This window comes from Diospyros lotus, chromosome 1 (genome assembly GCF_014633365.1).
Source record: "Diospyros lotus cultivar Yz01 chromosome 1, ASM1463336v1, whole genome shotgun sequence".
Taxonomy (NCBI): Eukaryota; Viridiplantae; Streptophyta; class Magnoliopsida; order Ericales; family Ebenaceae; genus Diospyros; species Diospyros lotus.
The window spans coordinates 24,870,174-24,890,031 of NC_068338.1; the positions used below are offsets into that span (position 1 = coordinate 24,870,174).

General features: G+C 35.1%; 1 protein-coding gene across 2 annotated transcripts; it reads left to right on the forward strand.

Annotated features, from left to right (window-relative positions):
• The first annotated feature begins 5,621 nt into the window (after positions 1-5,621).
• Positions 5,622-16,168, forward strand: LOC127810369 (uncharacterized calcium-binding protein At1g02270-like). 2 transcript variants are annotated; one of them, XM_052349811.1, is made up of 11 exons: positions 5,622-5,877; positions 6,087-6,231; positions 6,323-6,418; positions 6,544-6,649; positions 14,302-14,519; positions 14,638-14,714; positions 14,825-14,939; positions 15,015-15,140; positions 15,250-15,357; positions 15,477-15,587; positions 15,716-16,168. In XM_052349811.1, exons 2-11 carry the CDS (start codon positions 6,106-6,108, stop codon positions 15,950-15,952), a joined length of 1,320 nt encoding a protein of 439 aa, XP_052205771.1. In that variant the 5' UTR covers positions 5,622-5,877; positions 6,087-6,105; the 3' UTR covers positions 15,953-16,168. The 2 variants fall into 2 exon arrangements, with proteins under 2 accessions (XP_052205771.1, XP_052205779.1); XM_052349819.1 differs by having other exon boundaries at positions 5,625-6,231; positions 15,253-15,357.
• The last annotated feature ends 3,690 nt before the right edge of the window (positions 16,169-19,858 follow it).

Sequence of the window (19,858 nt, forward strand, 5' to 3'; positions counted from 1 at the left end):
TAGCAACTCAGCCACCGTCGTTCGTCCCTCAGCCACTGTCGCTGTAACACCTGAGAATAATTTGAGGATAAAAATGATATTTGATAAAGGGCATAATTGGAATTTTGGAAAAAATAAGACTATAGGGTACACTAACACAGCTTTGGACGACCGAATTAGTCAGAGGGAGTACCCCGAACCCTAGATGGCCAATGAAAATTGTATAGAAATGACAAGTGATTTAAATTATGATTTTTAGTGAAAAAAGAAATGAGATCGGGAAGAATTTTTGGTACAGCAAAAATAGAGCTGCCAATAAGCTTGTATTACCGAATTGTTATAAACGATGTCCAAAAAATTAACGGAGAATATCAAGGACTAGTATTCGATGCGTAGAACAACCCTTAAGTGGTTTCAGGTAGAATCGAATGGATTTGAGGTCAAATCAATCAATCGGGCCTAAGTGTAATTTTCTAAAAATGCCCGAGGGAGGTCAAAACAGTAAATTTTCAGAAATTTCAAGGGAGAAATGAGAAGTACTAATCTTGAGGGTCTTAGTGATGGTGCTAGAGAGATCAGGGGCTTGAGGGTAAGGGCCAAAATGCAAAAGAAAAATTTCAAATGGCCAAAGTGCAATTTTCAGAAAATTGTACAAGCATGGCCGATTTGGCCAGAAAATCCGGCCATTTGGCAACCTAGGACCGTCAGGGAGTGGCCTAGGGAGGTCTAGGAGGCGTGGGGAAGAAGCTTTGGCCGAAAATTGGCCACGTGGGGTCGGATTTTGGCTATAAATAGCCAAAGGTTTCGGCCGAATTTGAATCATCAAATCGCTCAAGTTTGAGAGCGAATCGAGGGAAACCAATAAGGGGCTTTTGATCCTTGAGGGAAGAGGATCATTTCTGGAGAGTTTCAGAATTTTTGGAGCGGTGTAGAGGTGTTTTTGCATTCGGCCACATGTATATATATATATATATATATCGAGTGAAGGTGAAATCGGGTTGTAAAGTGAGCGATTGAGCGATCTAATAAGGGGCTTTTGGTCGCAAGGCGATGGGTAATTGATCTGGAACGTTTCGTGTCAATCGGAATTCAAATCTAAGGTCAATTTGGCTCGCCGGAAAACGCAAAGCTTCGCCGGAGCCAGATTGTAAATCGTCAAATCGGGCAGCTTCCGGTAAGTTTTTCGGCCATGTAATGGTTCCATTGTGATCGAATTGAAGAAGGCTTCAAGATGGTGTCTTCAGATCAGCCATTGGAGAAGGTCGCTAGTCGCCATCGTCGGAGAAGATGACCGGAGGTATTTTCTGTATTTTTTAAATACTGAAAATAAATAAAATTAGAGAAAAAATAGAATTAAAGGAATTAAAATTCTGGAAAAATATCCAGAAATTCAAGAAAGATGAATAGTTTATTTTGGTGAATTTTTATCTTGGAAATTTTTTGGGGAAATAATTATTTTTGATTTTTTAAAGGAAATGTAAATAGAAAATAAATAGGAGGAATTTTTAGAAAATTCTGAAAAACTTCCATAAGTATAAAGAATTTATTTTATGAGTTTTGGTGATTTTTCTTGAAGTATATTCGAAGTAAATCGATGAGAAATAATTTTTCTCAAGGAAAAGTAAATTATGGAAATTTGAGAAAATAGGAAAAAAATCTGGAAAATTTCCAGAAAATCCCAGAGGCTTATGAATATTTTTTTATGAATTATTATGTAAAAATATTTGAGAAAATATTTGTGTAGATATTTATTTTGGATTATTAGAGAAGAAAATGGGAGAAAAATAGGAAAATTGTGAGAAAATTAAGGAAAATTATAATTGTTGGATAAATGTGATGATTAGGGTGCCTTGAGGGTTGAGACGAAGTGACTCGTGCGAAGTTCAAAGAAGGCATGCAAATCGAGGCGTACCGCGCTTGTCGAGAAGAATTTGAAATTTTGCCAAAGGTGAGTGTTCGCCCCCAACTTTGTTTTGACTTGTGAGTGGTTCTACTCGAAAAGATTTCAAGTAACATGTGAATGGTTTATTATAAGTGTTCATCCCTGTGGCTTGGGTTTTTGTGATGGATTGTCCAAATGATTATCTACACGTGCATTAAATATGGATTTTAAGTGTTGATTTTAAGTGATACATGTTATGATTTTCGACATTGGCTTGTTTTGTGTCGTCCATGTGGGACGTGGGTTGGTAACTTGTGACGTGGCCCAGAGTGACAACACTCGGGATGCGTACCTAGGATTAATGCTAGGTGACCCACTTGGGACGGGGCTGAGACGGACTTCACCCTACGGGACCCAAGTGGCGGGGCTGAGAGTGGACACCACCCCGGTTGTTGGCTCAAGTGGCGGGGCTGCGAGTGGACACCACCCCAGGTTCCTTTGAGCAATAGCATTAATGCCGAGGTGACGTCGATTCCGAGGATAGTGCTGATGTGACACTCTTGGGTCTAGGGTTGCGTTGGGTTTTGGAATACTTTTGAGTTGGAGCGTAAAGCCTAACAATGACAATGGGGTGATTCCCGGGTTCATATGTCGAGGTTGTCCCTCTTAAGTAGGATTGTTTTGTCAATGGGCCGAAGTGGTCGTGTCGCCTTTAGAGAGATTGCATTTTCCCCGGTTAGGGTTAAGTGCTATGTGGGATTCTCTTAGGTTGGTGCATGTCGGGATTTATCGATTTTATATATGATTTTGCATATCTGCATGAAAATGTTTTTGAACTCTCACTTAGATGATTCAGCATCTAATTTGGACTATGTTCCTGGAATATTCAAACGTTCCAGGTGAAAGCAGTGGCGCCAAGGAAAAGAATGTCGTCGAGATGTAGCTGCTATGTTTAGTTTTCTTAGGGTTTGACTATGATTACGATGTTCAGAGGTTATGTAATATTTTGATATTTTCATGTGAAACATCGATTTGGTTATTGTAAAGGAATTGTCGGTTATATATCATTGAGGTTTCGATCTTGCTTCCGCTGATGTGATTGTTAATACCTGTCTTAGTTTATTTATTATTAAATTTTGATATGCTAAGAAGGTACGATCGGGATTGACGGGAAATGATTATGATGAAGGTATATGTATCGAGAGATTTATGTTGTGTGTTTAAAAAAAATATATATATATATATATATTCCCAAAATCTCGAGTTAACGCTCGCTTGGGAAAAGTGGGGCGTTACAGCTACCGATCCAGCTTCTCCAACAACTCAGATCGGCCAAGATCTGCTGCTTTCTCCAGCCAGATTCACCTTCTTCTCCAGTAACTTTTAGATTGGGAAAAAAATAATTTCAAAATGTATTTAATAGTATATATTAAATATACTATACTTAGATGGGAAAACCAAGCAACTTGTTTGTATTTTTGTTGTAATTGAGAAAAAAATATTGCAATATTTCACTAATTTTAAAATATATTTAATAGTATATTAGCATTAAATTATTTTAATTTAAATAATAATTAAAATTTTTAAATAAAATATCATAAAATAATTTTTTCTCAAAATTTCAAAGTAAACACATTTTTCAATTTTTAGTTTTGAGAAACAGTTTCTCAGAATAACAAAGAGAATGCATTTTCAAAAATCTTAAAACAAATACTCAAAACACAAAACTCAAAACGAATTCAAAACTTAAAACTCAAAAATGAAACACAAAGAAAACACCACCTTAGTCTTTCCCTTTTTCATTTTTATACTTTTTAAAGGCTTCAGTTTAGTTATTTATTTTCATTTTCTTTTCTATACAGGGTAACAGGACTTAGATATTTTGAGTTAATAATAGCTCTTGTGTTACTAATCAAACATGTTCTTCTAACATAAATCATGATGTAATTTGTTATCCGAGAACCAATCATGCTAGCACACGCATGCTGAAAGATGGAAGAGTGTTCTAGAAATTTGTTTACTGCTGCTAGCACATGCATGCTGCCAAATACAAGTGGAGGAGATGGAGACTTGCAGGGGGTACATGTGAAGAAGGTCTGTCGGTCGGTCGGTCGGTCATCATCACGATGTAGGCAGCATGCATGCTAGCTACTTTGATGTCAACCCAAACCTTGTATTGAAGGCCTATGTTTTAATATGTAAATTTAAGCTTTCCTGCAAATCTAAGAATTTGTATTTGTTCCTTCCGGTCGAAAGAGATGGTCGAACGTGAGTAGTTCGCAACGGCAAAGAATGGACTTAGTGGTTGGTCTGCTTCAATTGCTGGGTCTGGTCTTTGAATTGGAGACTGCCCATTGCCTCTCCATCTCCAAACTTGTCTGGCAAATAATAATTGATGTGGTAGGGTCGGGTCGGGTGTGTCCAAATTTTATTTTGAACTGAAAAATCCAATTAGATTAATCAAAATTTAACTTTATCTTCTATTTATATTTTTTTATTTTAATTAGTTTTCGATTTAGTACATATTAAATAGCATAAATAATCATAAAAATTTGTATTAAGGTACAAAAAAAAATATTAAACTTTAATTTGTATTCAAAAAATAATATATAATTTTATAACTACCGTCAATTATTATTAAAAAAAATTAATAAAATATTGACTTGACTGAAAACATGGATGAATAAACATTATAAATGGTTACTGAATTTTGCACAAAAATATAAAAAAAATCACTAAACTTTATACTAAATTACAAAAGATCACTCAATTTTATATTAAAATATAAAAATATCAATATTTTATTTATTTATTTTTTATAATAATTCAAGTGTCACAACTAGTGCTTACTATTCTTAAGAGAGTTGAGTCTCACCCTAATTTACTCTCAAACAAATCATAGTTTAATTTCCATATAACGTTTTTAAAAAATTTTAAACTTTAGATCACAGGAATGTCCACTACCTGTTCTTACCATTACAATCACTCATGAAGTGTTAACGACAGTATTTTATTAGTCTCTTTTAATAAGATTGGAAGGTAATTTTTTAATTTAAAATTAAAATTTAATAATTTTGTTAGACTTTAATAAAAAATTCAGTAACAGCTTAAAGCAATCTAAGACCGATTTAAAATAAATAATATTTTATTACAAGCAAAACAGGAAAAAGACACGCACTAAAAGATAAGGATGTTGCTCTAAATCAAGTCCGCAGCGTCTCAGAGCAACTGTTACATGTCATGTCACATTCGGGCAGAAAATACGCAAAGAATCTTCAAATTACTCATAAATAGTTTTATATATTAAACTATATTATTATTATTATTATTATACTATTAATAAGCGACCAATTTTATATATTAATATATTATATTATTATTATATCAAAATAACACTAAAAAGAAAAAAAAAAAAGAAAAGAACATGGGTGGGGTCTACTCACGTGGTTCGCGAAATCCAATGTATGCCACGAATTCTCATGGTTAGGCGGCCAACTGGGTGTCGGCCACCGTCACAATAAATAAATATTTTTAAACAGAATTTTATTAATAATAATATTAAAAATCTTCATGGTGATATTAATTATATCAATAACATTATTTTCTTTACTTATCATCACCTCTTTTAATAAAAATATAATATATAATTAATTAACATTAATTTAACGTTAAATAATTTAATGTTATTATTATAGGTTGAAAAATAGGAAAAAGATATGTACAGTATTATAATATTCTGTTTTGGGTGGATTTCCTTTCCGATAGATTCTGGATCTTATTCATTCATCCAAACCCTCTTTGATTGATGTAATTGCCGATTTGAAACTACATGAAAAAGTGTTTCGGTTACTAACCGTTGTTTCCAGAACATAAAAAATGAAGCCGCCATCTGTGTCTTCACGCTACCACCCATTTGGGTTTGTGGTTTCTTTGCGAGACATGTGAAGTGAAGATTGTTCACTTTTCTCTCTCCTCACCCATTGCACGCCTCCCTTCAATTGATTTTCGCCCAACAGGTTTTTCCTTGTTACCGAGGATTTTCTTTCTCATGCTTGAAACTTGCCTCTTGCTTCTTGCGTAGGATTAGACGACTTTTCCCTCTTGTTGATTGTTCTCGCGTCGTCGGTGGCTATATATGCCGGATTTGATGGGTTATGTTAAGTGTTTGATGAAAGTTCCGTGAGAACTTTCCATTTAACACGCGTGATTTTTGGGTTTTCTGTAGCGCACGCATCTGTGAGTACATGGGTTTCTCAAATCAAGATTCTTGTGATCTAGAAGAGCAGTCTCCTGGTTCTAATTCCCTTGGCCGCCTCTCATGTACTACTTTCAATATTCTTGCTCCAATCTATAAACGTTTGCACGACCAGGTATGCCTTGAGATTCTAGCGTGAGAATTAAAGTTGCTTTGATTTGGTTTTGCTTTCACTCAGGTAACAATTTTCGTGACTCATGTCTCAGATTTGTGAGAGCGAGTTCCGTGAACTCTGGCTTAGGCGGAATGAGAGCATACTGGATGGGCTGCTCAATTTAGGTTCCTCAATAATATGTTTACAGGTATATAGTTTGTGAATTTGAGATGACCGTATATGTACTGTCCAGTGGAAGTCCGGAAGATGGTTTTAATTTTTAAAAATGATATTTTGGATCTTCCGCAATTTATTTAACTTGTTTTGGTTTAGGAATTCTGGGTGAACAATCAAGAACTTGCCAGTATGTATGAGAAAAGACTTGGAGATGCAGGTTATGCGACTTACAAACTTGCTCGTACAAATAACAGGGGAGATGGTACGTTGACTGATTTTTGTTCCTTCTATTTCTTAATTGTCATGTTAATTTTTCTTTTGAATCCATATCTGTTATTCTTGGCTGGGTTGTCTTTTTATTTTTGTTGGTTGTCATCTCTATTATTGCACAATGTGTATTCGTTTTTCTCTCTGGTAAGGTTTGCTGTAGAAACCTTGTTCAAGGTTCTGGAGAAGTCTTGAATTATTTGATTTAGTCATAATTTGTACTGATAACCTAGATTTCATACAGGTATCTTTAAAGCATGAATTTATGATGTTCTAAATTTTTTATGCAAATTATTAAATCATTCTGTCTAAACGTAGCGTGTGGATTATGCTTCATTTTTGTTCTATCATATCTTAAATTTTCTTCTTAAACTTGATATTCTTCCTAATTCTTCTCTTGGATTGGCTTCCCACCAGTTGTTACTTTTTCTTAATGACTGTAGTTTAAATTATTATGAATTCATGCATAATTCCCTGAATTTTAACATTGTGCATTACAGGTAGGAGCAGTTTGTGCTTTACGATATATTGTTATAACTTTCTTTGTTCTTCATTTTTTTGTGAACTTATATAGAAGTCCATGGTGGGCTAATTTCTCAGCAAATGAGCTGTTAATGTTGCTAGAATTTGATGTGTCTTTGTCAAGAAATATAGAAAGATATGATCACCTTTCCAGGTCCTCAACACAAAACTAAAAGGATTTTTCAGCCAAAAAAAAAAGAAAAAAACTACAAGATTTGGATTCAGGACTTGAGTTTAGATAATGTTTTTCCATATGTATTTGTATTATAAATCGTGGCATTGATATGTGAAATTTCAGGAAAAAACATGGCTGTACTTTCATGTAGTTGCAAAACCAAAATCTCAATCAAGAATTATTTGTATATAACAGAGTGGATTTATGTTGAGAATACTAATGATATGCAATGTGTTATTTTTCCATGAGATATATCAATTCCAGAAAAGCCCTGGTCTTGATAGTAAGTCCTTGCAGCATATGAACTATAGCCATCTTACGTCGAGTGTGATAAATCATGTAACTAGAACTACTTCCAAAAATGCCTGGTGTCGTAATAGGATTTAGATTCACTGTGAGAGCCAGTGATCAGCTCCTGAGGGTTGGGTTTGTGCAAAGCTGGAGAATAGGGAGAAAATAGAGAAGAGAGAAATTACAGAGAAGAAATAGGAAAAGATTGGAGAAGAAACTGAATCCATTTCTTATTCTTCACTACAAAGGGGTTTTCCCCTTTTATACAATGTAGTTGCTGTCGATACTAACTAACAATCAACTGTTTAAACACCCTAACAACCATCTGCTAGAACATAACTACTTCGACTGCCTAACAAGAGGTTAATCTCAGTCGTTAGTTGGTTTGCAATCATAGCCCCAGCTTATCAAATCCAGCTCATTAATCCTCTAATCCAATTACTGAAGAGGCCTTCTCTTCTTCCTAACTTCTCTTTTGCTAATTAGAATGCTTCCCTCTTCAGTTTGATAATTTCCCGAGCTAGTACTGCTTCCTGGTAGCTGTAATGTTTGCTGCAATGGCTCAGTATTTGTATCATGTTGACACTAACTTCTTGCAGCTAAAGAACTTACAACACACTGAAGTATGACAAATCATGTATCAGAAAGTGCTCCCCTTATTTGTATATATTGGAAATATATGTCACGCCCTCAGATGAAGGGTCGGACAATTAGGTAATTCTTGGAGAATTACTGAGCAAGGAATAAAATTGGGAAGAGAAACTGATGGGTCGAGAGATAGAACAGAGAGAAAGAGAGAATACGAGAGGGAGAGAATAGAACTTCTGTTATTCCAAAGCTGCCTTCCACTTTTACAACAGCCTTCTTAAAGGCCCGACCTCAGGCTGTTATGTAACTGCCTTATAACTCTCTAACCATATTCAGCTACTAACCCTTATAACTCCCTAACAATATGCAACTACTAACCCCTGTTAGTTACAGCAGTTATAGCCCAATAGTCCCTTCTACCCCTAGGTTTGTAACAATATATTAGTAAGAGGGGAGGATATTGGCAAAGAAGCTAATGTAAGCTTGCATCTTCATTGTTTATTTGAGCTGCAGTGTAAGTAAACTATCCTTGGCTGATATCTTAAATGTGGGGATGAATGGCTTTGAAAGATACTCTCCAGTGTATAGATGTGCTGAAATCCATTACATAGGAAAACAAGTCTATTAAAGAAAGAGATAATGGGAGTGAAAAGGAGATTAAATTGAATTGCCAAGATGTTTATTAGTGTAGTAACTTTGGGAATTTCACCCCTGGGCGGGAGAGGAGGGGGGGGGGGGGGGGGGGGGGAGTAAACTGGAAAATTTAAAATTTGCTGTAGAAAAACTGCAGTAAGTTTCAAAACTTTATGTAGTTAGATTTGAAACTTTATGATTTTTGGTTTCGAGACTTTGGGTATCAGTGTTACAATTGTTTTCAAACTTTATGAATGAGATGATATAGATACTCAATAAAATAGGTTATTTTGAAACTTAATGCACGTGCTTGCTTCTGTATTTTGAAACTTAATATAAAATCTGATGTTTTTCAAAAACAGATTTGCCAGTTTGAGTAGGCATGTCAAACAGGCTGCCAGGCTCAGTTCAGTCCCTTAGATGGGGCCAGGCTGAGCCCAGCATGTTTGGGCCTGTGGCCTGACCTAACCTAGAAAAAAGCTTGGGCCAGCTTAGGCCCGCCAGCCCAGGAAGTCCAGCTTGTTGGGCTCAACCCGTTGAGCCTGGCCTAAATTCATTTTCTAAAATAGGAATGTTAGCAACAACTAAAAAGTGGAAGCTCAAAAGTTAGTTATATATCAACATCAATCAACTTAAATTTTTTTTATCTCATACACAATTATATATAGTCATACACAAAGCCAATCACCTTAAACAAATGCTAAATATATATTTCTCGAATGAGAAACGTTGGATGGTGAATGGTTGGACTTTTTATAACTTTAAATATTTATAAAATTTAATATAGTTTTAAAAGTGTAACTGGATCATTAGAAACTAGAAAGTGGAAACTATTAAAAGATAAAAGTTCCAATGTTCAAACTTTTAACTTTTGACTACTAAATTCTAAGTTCTAAATTTTTATTTTAAAAGTGGAATTTGTATTTTTAAAAATATTTTTATATCCTATTCACTAAATAAATAAATATAATTTTTGAAAGTAAGTTTAAAACTATATAAAAAATGGGCCAGCCCGGCGAGCTTCTACTGGCTCTGCTTGTTCAGGCTCGTAAGCCCAGGCTTGGCCCGACCTATGAGCTTGATGTGCCAGCCTGGCTTGACTTGCCTTGGCGGGCTCATGGGCCGAGTCAGGCCCTGTGTTTGCTTGACATGCTAGGCCCAAGCTTAGCTTGTCCCATGAACGAGCTGGGCCCAGCCCCAATCATCTCTTTGGGGCCACAGATGGGCCTAGGCCAGCCCATTTGACATTCCTAAATTTGAGTGACAAGCTGATTTTTCTAAATGATCACAATAATCTCAGTTTATTTTGAAAGATTTGATTAGTCAAAAACTTAACTTTAGTTGTTTTTAACAAGATTTAAGAGAAAATATAGAAAGATATGCACGCAAGCAATATGTAATGGTTTGGCTCCATCCTACTCCACTCTCTCCAAGCTTCTCTTTTAGGAGGTACTTCACTAATAAAAAAAGCAGACCAGAGGTTTTGAAGGTTCACCTTAAAACCTTTGATACATCTTACCTAATGACTTTACACCTTGGTGGCTTTCCACGCCAAATATAAGCAAGGAACAAATGAGATAGGAATATAGACTGTGCTACACCTGTGTGTGTCTAAGTACAATCAAATAAAGCAATACAAAGAAAGATCTTACTTCCCCTTGGATGATGTATGAGACTGAGAGCTTGGGAAGCCTTTTGAAAGCTTTTTATGGTTTGAGAGCTTTTGCATGTCTTTAAGCTTTTTGGATTTTGCAGCACTGTGTGACTTCTTCAGAACCTATGTCTATTTTTAGACCACCTTGAAGCAGCTTTTCAAAAAGTAGCCATTGGGACTGATCTCTTTAATATAAACTGAATTTCTGTCATATAAGTTTCAAAACATAATGTTTTATGTTTTGAAACATTGGCCTTTCAAAACTTCTATCTTTTTCTCCTGCACCGACATGGAATACTGTAAGACAACTGATGAAGTAGAAGAAATGATATCTGAAAAAGCTATATCCAATCAAAAGTCATTTCTTGTCCTTTTAAGTTTTGGCTCCAAAATACTTGAGGAGAAGGAGATTTTCAATTTTTGAAAAAAAAAATTTTGAAGAATACTTTCAGCTTAAAAAATAATGGTTTCAGTTTCTTTTGCAAAATATTTTATAAAATAATGAAACATTTTGAAACAATATGAAACCAATATGCTTTTTGTTTAAGGTACATTTAGTTTTGAAACATGAGAAGATATATTTCTAAACACTCTGAAAAAGCAGCTATGCTTATAATTTTAGGACTGGAGAAATATATTTTGCTTTGAAATAGGGGAAGGTGTGTTCTGAAACATTATGCAAAGCATGCTCCTTTTTGATCAGATGACTAGTTTCAAAACATGTCTTGGCAGGTTTTGAAAGTTAATGTAAATTATTTAGATTTGAAACATTGCAAACCTTATTTTGAAACTTAATGCTGAAACCTTGGAAAAGTTGTTTTGTAGAAAATCACAAAAATCTAACTCAACAATGTTGAGTGTGTGCATAATATTTAAGTAAATGTCTAGTGGAGGAGCAAATAAAGTGTGTATTTTATTCCAAATTCATGTATGTCCTACTTACAGTACAAATGCATCACTAATTTTACTCTTAAAAATGGACTTGGTACTGCAAACCTCAGTGGTTAAAATGAGTTTCATTCCATTACTATATGTTGAACAAGAAACATATTTTTGTTGCATTTTTGGCATGAAAATTCGTTGAATTTATATGTTGGCAGGGCTTGTAAAACGATAAAATATTGTTCCTCTGTGACTGGAAGATTATGGGTTTGAATTGTGGAAACAGCATTTTTGAATGGTAAGGCTGCATGCAGAAACGACCCTCTCTCAACCCTTGCAGAGCAGGGAGCCCCATGGACTAGAGATGTCTTTCTTAGTCATTGAATCTATCTGTTTCTTTATTCTGACATTCCATTTGTGTTTCAGAGGGTGTCCTCTCACCTTCTAAGCAATTTTTGAATAACATAATGGCACAATTCTGTTAGAAAGCTTCTTTACATGCTTAAGATCCGAATTGCTTTCAAAAATACTCCTGTGAGACATTTGAACTTCATATCTTTCGATGAAGATTTGCCTCCCATTTGCTTTTTTAGGTCATTATGGTCTCCCTCTCTTTGCGATTGTATGTATTAGGCCATCTGTATTGTTGGGAGGCTTGATGCTGTTCTCCCTTTCTTATATGTTTCTTTCTGGTGTTTTCTTTCTTCTTTATGCCTCGCATGTTTGAGGCTGTAGCTTTGGTGTTTCCTATCCTAGCGAGAGTGTTGTAATGTTTTTTTGTCTTTTTGCGGAGTTTTCCCCAGGTTGTTTCTTGTAGACGCTTATGCATCTTTTTCTTGTTTAATGTTTACTTCATTTACAGGGAAAAAAAAATCATGTTATAGTCACAAGTGGTTTTATTTGGTCAGTCAATCATGTTATGATCACATTTTGGAGATTCTATTATATTGGCATATATCTTTGGATTCTAGTTATAAGAGTTCATAACTATTGTGATGGCAGAAGGAAGGAAATGTCAAGATGTTGGTTCCTTGGTCACATTGATAGATTTGTTATAGAAACAAATAAAAAACTGATCTTATACATTTAGGACCATGAGGTCTACAGCCTGAGCCCAGATCAGCTGTCCCCTTGGTTGTCCCACCAATGAAAATAAGCCACCTCATCAAATTTATACACATCGTCAAACAGTGATTATCCCAAACTAACAGCAAAAACTTAATGTTCTTCTCCCAAAATCCATTCTGTAATTAACAGGAAAAAACCCATCTCTTCCAGATGAAGAGATGAGTTTTTTTCCAGACAGAATACTTCCAGACAAAATATTTTCAGACAGAATAGATGAATTTTTTTATCTGGAAGAGATGAGTTTTTTCTTGTTAATTGCATAATGGATTTTGGAAGAAGAACTTTTAGTTTTTTGCCGTTAATTTGGGATAATCACTATTTGATGATGTGTATAAATTTGGTAAAGTGGCTTATTCTCATTGGTGGGACAGCCAAGGGGACAGGGGTAGGAGCCAGCAAATCTGGGCTCCTACAGCCCCTTGAGATTTTGGGAAGGCCTTTTAAAATTCAAGAGATTATTCAACATCAGGAACTTTGTTCTTTTTCTTTTATGGCTGTTGAACCAATATAATTGTATTGATTATCAGAGAATTGTATGTTGAGAACAAAAAATATACCAACATATTTGGAGGTTGTAGTAGTATGTGGGGTAGTTTGTGATTTTATATTACTAATTTTTCAGAACCAAGGTCATGTTTGGTTGCTAGATGGGATGAAGTGGAATGGGACTTCCCCTGGAACAAAGGCGGGCTTGGTGCCCATCTAATCTTCCTTATTGGGGTACTTTTTCTTTTTGTGCTGAATACATATCCCTAACACCCCACAAGGGGCGGAAATGCACTGAGGAAACCCAGGCAAGGTACCACATGCACTGAGCCACAACTTAAGCCAAACTCCAAAAGCAACAGTCAAGACTAAAAAATCCAATTAGCCCAACAACACAAAAAATAGAATCAACACAACACAATACAAGATAAACAAACACAAATGGCAGGAAGCCTCTCTAACTACACTACAACACTAAACCACACCCAGGTCTCTACTACCAAAAAACAATAGGACAAACAAACAAAGGAAAGAACCCGAAATTCATAGCCGAAACAACAAATAATCAAAAACTAGCAATGAGGAAGATCCGGCTTCAGCTAACAGACTTCTCCATTCTGACAATATCAACAGGTCCAACCATAACAGAGTAGTCATGAAACACCTTGCTCAGATCTGTTTGGGCAATGAAAGGGTAACCCTTGTTTCAGCCATAAACCTTTGACATCTCTCACTGCAGCCCTATATCAAAAACAGGAAATAACACCATTGAGATGCAACGGATGGTTACCATTTGAGCAAAGGATGCCCCAGCAAAGCCAACTGCAGGAGGTTCACGGTCTGGCCTGGGTACCAGATCCAGCATCACAGCTATGATAAATTCATTTTAAATAACCCTTACCAACTTAATCCATATTTTACAATTTGAATAATATATTACACTATAATACTCATGATACAAATATAACATATAAGTAGATGTACACATATGGTGGAGGCAATCAATCATGGATTTTCAGAAGAAAGGATCTTTTCACAATCTAGTCCAGCCCTATTACAACCTATTGTTATTGCCCAATGAACCCTTGCCCAAGTGGTGGCCAATTGTCATATGATTATGGGTCATGCAACTACATTATAATTCATAGTTGCTAAAATGAAAATGAAAAATTTCTTTATTATTGGTAATTACTATGATTTTCTTTTTATATAGTTTGAATTGGGATTTAGGACTAACTTTGTTTACACAAAGCAATGTTTTGAGAATATTTTTGTCGTCTTGGAACAGGCCTGCTAATAGCAGTGAGCTGCAATCACTTCCGAGTAATGAACTACCAAGAATTTCTCTTTAATGACATAGGTGATCGTGTAGCTCAAATTCTACATGTTGAATTACTTCATCATGCTTCTCAAAACCAAGCTACTGAGAAGAAGGAAGTTCTTATAGTGAACACACACTTAATTTTTCCTCATGATTCCAGCTACTGTTTTGTCCGGCTGAAACAGGTGATGGTTTGGAGTTACTGTATTTTAGGTTTTGATAGACCCAGAGATTTATGCCATTAGCTAATTCTAGATCTACTTTTTCCAATTGCCTCACCTTGCCTTGGTTTTTTTCCTGTAGGTGTACAAGATTTTACATTACATAGATTCTTACTGCCATGACTATAAACTCCCATCTGTTCCTGTCATTTTATGTGGGTAAGCTCTAAGCAACCTAAGAAGTTAACATGATAAATCTCTCTCTCTCTTAAATGATAGTAATATAAGATATCTTATCTGGTTCCTCCAATACTCAAAACTTTTTATAGGGATTGGAACGGCAGTAAGAAGGGGAACGTCTATAAGTTTTTGCAATCACAAGGTTTTATCTCTTCATATGACATTTTTCATCCCTACAACAATGATGGTGAAGATTTTTCTAAGGTTTGTGTGCGCCCATCATTGTTTATTTCTGAGCATTTTGCAATAAAGACACTTAAGTATTTGTTTATTTTTCAGTGGATTAGTCATCGTAACCACAGAGGCAATGTATGTGGAGTAGATTTTATTTGGTTTCGCAATCCTAGAAAACACCTCAGGCCACTTAAAGAAAGCTTCATGGAAGCAGTTCTTGGTAACATCAATGTCCGTAGCATAGAACATTTGATTGGTTTTATTGTGGTTGTTAATTTATGAAAATGATGGTGAATTGCTTACCTTTGTTTTCCTTTTCTGTTTTGGAATTGTCACTCAGCAGAACTTGTTACACAACTTGTCAACAAAAGGCATTGGCCCTCTGGACTTCCTTGAAACAGATGGTTGTTGCATCACCTATTCTCAGCTTTCCCGAGCTCTTGGAACAGTAAATAATGTTTTGAGTTTAAATTGCTTCCGTTATGATTTGATACCTTTAATTTATTTTATCTATATTTTTCTTTTGTTTTTTTAATCTTGTTCTTATTTGTGTGTGTTGATGGACAGTTAAACCTGAGTGGCCAGTGTCAAGATGCCCTATCTACTGAAGACATGAAAAAGTTATGGGAGCACATGGACACAAATGGAGATGGTGTTATTGATCTATCAGACCTCACTGTATTTACTTTGCTCGTGCTGTTTCTTACTTTAATTTCTTCAAGTGAACTTGCTTGCTTTTTATCATCTTATGGTTAAATAAAACTTAGGTTGCCTCACTAAGCGCTTTTTTGGAACCGTCTTTGAAGGGGGTGTGGAATCCTTGCGGTCCAGTCCATCTGGAAGAAGACAATGAAGAAAATGGAGTGGGAACAGAAGAATTGCTTAGCACCCACTCTACAGAAACTACAATTGGCTTCACTGTCAACAAGGCAATGTTCCTTCCCCAGGAGGTTGAAAATGGGATGTGGCCTGAAAATTACTCTCTTTCGGACCACGCCCAGTTGACTGTGGAGTTCTCGGTGGTGCAATTGGGCGATTCTTGAGTTTTGTTGATTGTTTGCATTCCTGATCAATGAATAACTAGATTAGCATATATAGCAGTTTTTCTTGATCTTTCAAGCTCATTCATTGCCTTTTCTAATGTGAAGATATGCTCTTTAGGAAATGTGCCGTATAGTGCAAGCTTGTAAATATGTATTGGCTTATACACATACATGGTTTTGCCATATAGATGAGAAATTAATATATATGGTTTGCCAGTTTTTCGCTTAATGGGACTGAGACTGCAGCCTTTTCTTTTTTCAGATCAAAGAATGTATTTCAATCACTGTGCAATTTGTACACATTATTTTTTACAATACTCTGTTTTTTTGTTGGCTAAGCAAAAGAAGAAACTTGGGTAACTATAGCGTGTTGTCTTCTAATTTGGTAAAGCGGTTAGCATATTAGTCATCTAATTTGTTAAAAGGATCAGTGCACTGATCATTCAGAATATTTGAAAAAAAAAAAAACTCTTGATAAGAATCACCTTTTACAATATCACAAGTCATTTCGCTTTTAAACTAGTGGACCTTATACTGGCAACCACCTTAGCAATCAGTGGGCACTAAATTCAAATGTGGAACCTCAAGTCTCCACATTATATGAGGTATCACTGGCGAAGCTACCACTTTTGAGTGATTTCACATTCTGGTTATATTGTAAATCTATCTGACTGCTTATGTTACGCCCAGTGTGATTATGGCATTCAGACTGGTTCTGCATTTTGGTTGCCCAGTGAGCTAGGTAGGCGTTGGGACAAAAATATCTGGCTATTGCAAAGAAACTGTCAGGGTCTGATGTCAAGCAATTGCCAACAAAATCAAACTTGTTGTATGCCTTTGATTTGGGTTTTGGCCTCCAGAAACTCATTTTTCTTAGTCCACCTAAGGCCCTGGAAAAGTGGCCAATCCCCTTACTAACAGATGAACATTTCCAGATGGGCCTATTGGAACAAGGGTTTTTGGGTAGAAAAGAAAATAGAATGACAATGATCCGGATGAATCTAGTTTCTTTTAGTAACTTATTTATGTATATGCTTAATATATATATATATATATATATGAGCACATTAGTTTTGTTTTTTTTTTTTCTTAGTATTTTTTTTTATAGGATAAACATAACATCAAACAGACGCAAATCTAATCTGTGTGAGGTGGACAAGGGATAAAAGAACTGTAATGCATATATATATATATATTGATGTCTGGGCTAAAATTAGTACCGACTAAAATCTATTCTAACTCTCATTTGGATCCACCCCTGATACCAAAATCATTTGTCAAAAAGTTAGATAAAATTAACTTGTCACGTCCTAAAACTCTAATTTATATACTTAAAACTCTAAAATCTACATATCTCTTGGGATCCTTTCAATTCGCCACTGATATTCTCATTAGAGCAAAAATTTCATGTATCTCATAAGTTTAACTCAAGGCTCATACCTAGTTAAAATTAATTTTTGGACTTCTGAAACCAAGTAAAATGCTCAACAATTTTTCCGAGAAAATTTGAATGTTGGATTGGATATAGATATTGATATATTCTCTCCCTTTTAGCACTCTCATTAGGGTAAAAATCTCGTATCTCATCATGAATTTGGCCCATAATTGGCCTCATTCGCATTGACATGATAATTAATAATACTCCTAGATAACCATAGAAAGTATGAACGCCTCTTAGCCATCGCTTCGTCACGCTCGATCTGGCTCCATCTCTTGTGTTGGGAGGGCAATATTGTTAACAGAGGATCCTGAGTATTTCGTGAATCAAAGGGTTACTTATTGCCATGGTGCTCTGCCCTTAGGACCTCGAGATTTTCTCATGGCGCAGCTTAAGCTCGTGGATGTGAAGGCGTTTTGGACACCCCAACAAACCTATTTCAGGTGCTCTACTCCATCATACTTTCTGGTGGACTCTAGCCAATTCCTATACTATGTTTTCTTTTTTAGTCTAGGTTGTGAGGTAGGAGGCATTACCATGTTAGTTCCTGCATGAACATGATAATATTCCCTGTGGCTAGCTTGTAGGCTTTCTAGAGCCCCCCTGTCCTGGGTTTTGCCTTGGTGCATTCTCCTCTTGAGGCGGCCTTGTGTTGTCTCTGGTCATCTATCAAGAACAAAATATAAATAACTTTATTATAACTTATAACATAACAATAACTTTAGATTAACTTTAATTAGTATGACTTGTAACATGGCGAACAACTCACATTCATGGATTTCCTAGCATACTGACTATTTGGATCATTGTATCACAGTAAATTACATTTGTAGGCAATCTCAAAGCATTTTCCTTTAGCCTACACCCCATATGATCAGTTATGGCAATCATATTGAGTTAGCTCAAAACAACTTGCAATCAATGAAATATCATGAATTCCCAACTAAAAATGTTAGATACAATTTTATTATTGGGCTTGCAGAACTGGATGCTATGCATTTCCTTCTTAATTCTACTCATATGGGATTAAATTGTACCACCAAATTCTAAAGCAAATTATAAGAGTTTTAATTTGACAGTAGCTTGTTGGTTTCAAAGCTTCTCATTTAAGCATCCAAAACTTTTCAAAAGCCACAGGTTTCTCTTATCCTTTTATCCAAAAGCTAGAGATTCTCTTTGAAAAGTTGCTTTTGATGTGAAAAAAGTGTCATTTGCTCAAGTTGTATTCGAACGAAGGACATGTTTTTGAAATGTCCAATCCGCGCAGCGATAACATATTCAGGTGCAATTTGCTACTTGAGAACAGCTATGCTCATGGGACAACGATAACATATTCTTCTCAAGATTAAACATGAGTCCCACGTTATCGTTGTTTTCAAAATGTCTTCAAAGGGCAGCTTTCTTTTTTTATATATACATATATATTGGGCCAAATTCTTTAGCTTAACACATGAAAGACATATTTTTAATATTTTTTTGATTATTTGTTTTGACCCACCTTGTAGCATTAGAAAAATAAAATTAAAAAAAAAAAAGGTTTGTTTGTGGGAAGGCAGAAAAATTATGTGCATGAGACCATTAAACATTTGCTGAATAAAACATGTCAACAACAATAATAATGTGACATGAGATCACTAGCCAACTTTTTTATGGCCTGATGAATTAATTAAAGCTCTTCCTGCCTTCGTTAACACCACTCTGCCCCTTCCATTATTCAAGTTTAACATTTGTGTGTGTGTTTTATTTGCCCTCAAGCAATTTTGACAATCCAACTCATTAACTTATATAGATTTATATGTATGTGTGTGGAAGAATGTGGGGTAGTCAAAATGGAGCTAATTTTAGTTGAGGCTTTGAGTTCTTGTTTGAGAGTATTTCCTTTTATCTTTTTAAAGTTGATTGGCAAAATTTTAGTAAAAGAATGTTCGATGATATGTTTGGAAAAAAACTAAGAGAAAGTCTATATGAGTGTCTAGCTAACAATCAAAATGGTTAAAGTTTTTTAAATCTAGGTGATTTTTTTTAATAATGTAGGGTTTTTAATTTTGTCTGACTAATCCCTTACAAGTTCATTCACACTGCTTTGTATACACATACTGTACAGAACTTAATTCAAATATTGAGAGTCAAAAATAATCTTCACCCGATGCCTTTATAGTTTTTTTTTAAATTAATTTAAAAGCTTTTCCACTCTAACATCAGTTAAAACACCATTTGGAGTTAAAATTACTTAAATATCGAAGAGACAATTTGGTATTTTATGATTTTTAGTGAAACATTATTGGGAAAAATATTTTTTTTAAAACAAGATGATCCCCTATGAAAAAAAAAAAAAACTCAAAAATTTAAGGTATCTATTTTTGTACTTTTCTTTTTCTCTTTAGATAAATTAACAATGAAAATTTGGAAAAAAAATAAAATAAAGGGCAATCTACTATATATCTTGTGCTTAAAAAAAGAGTAAACTA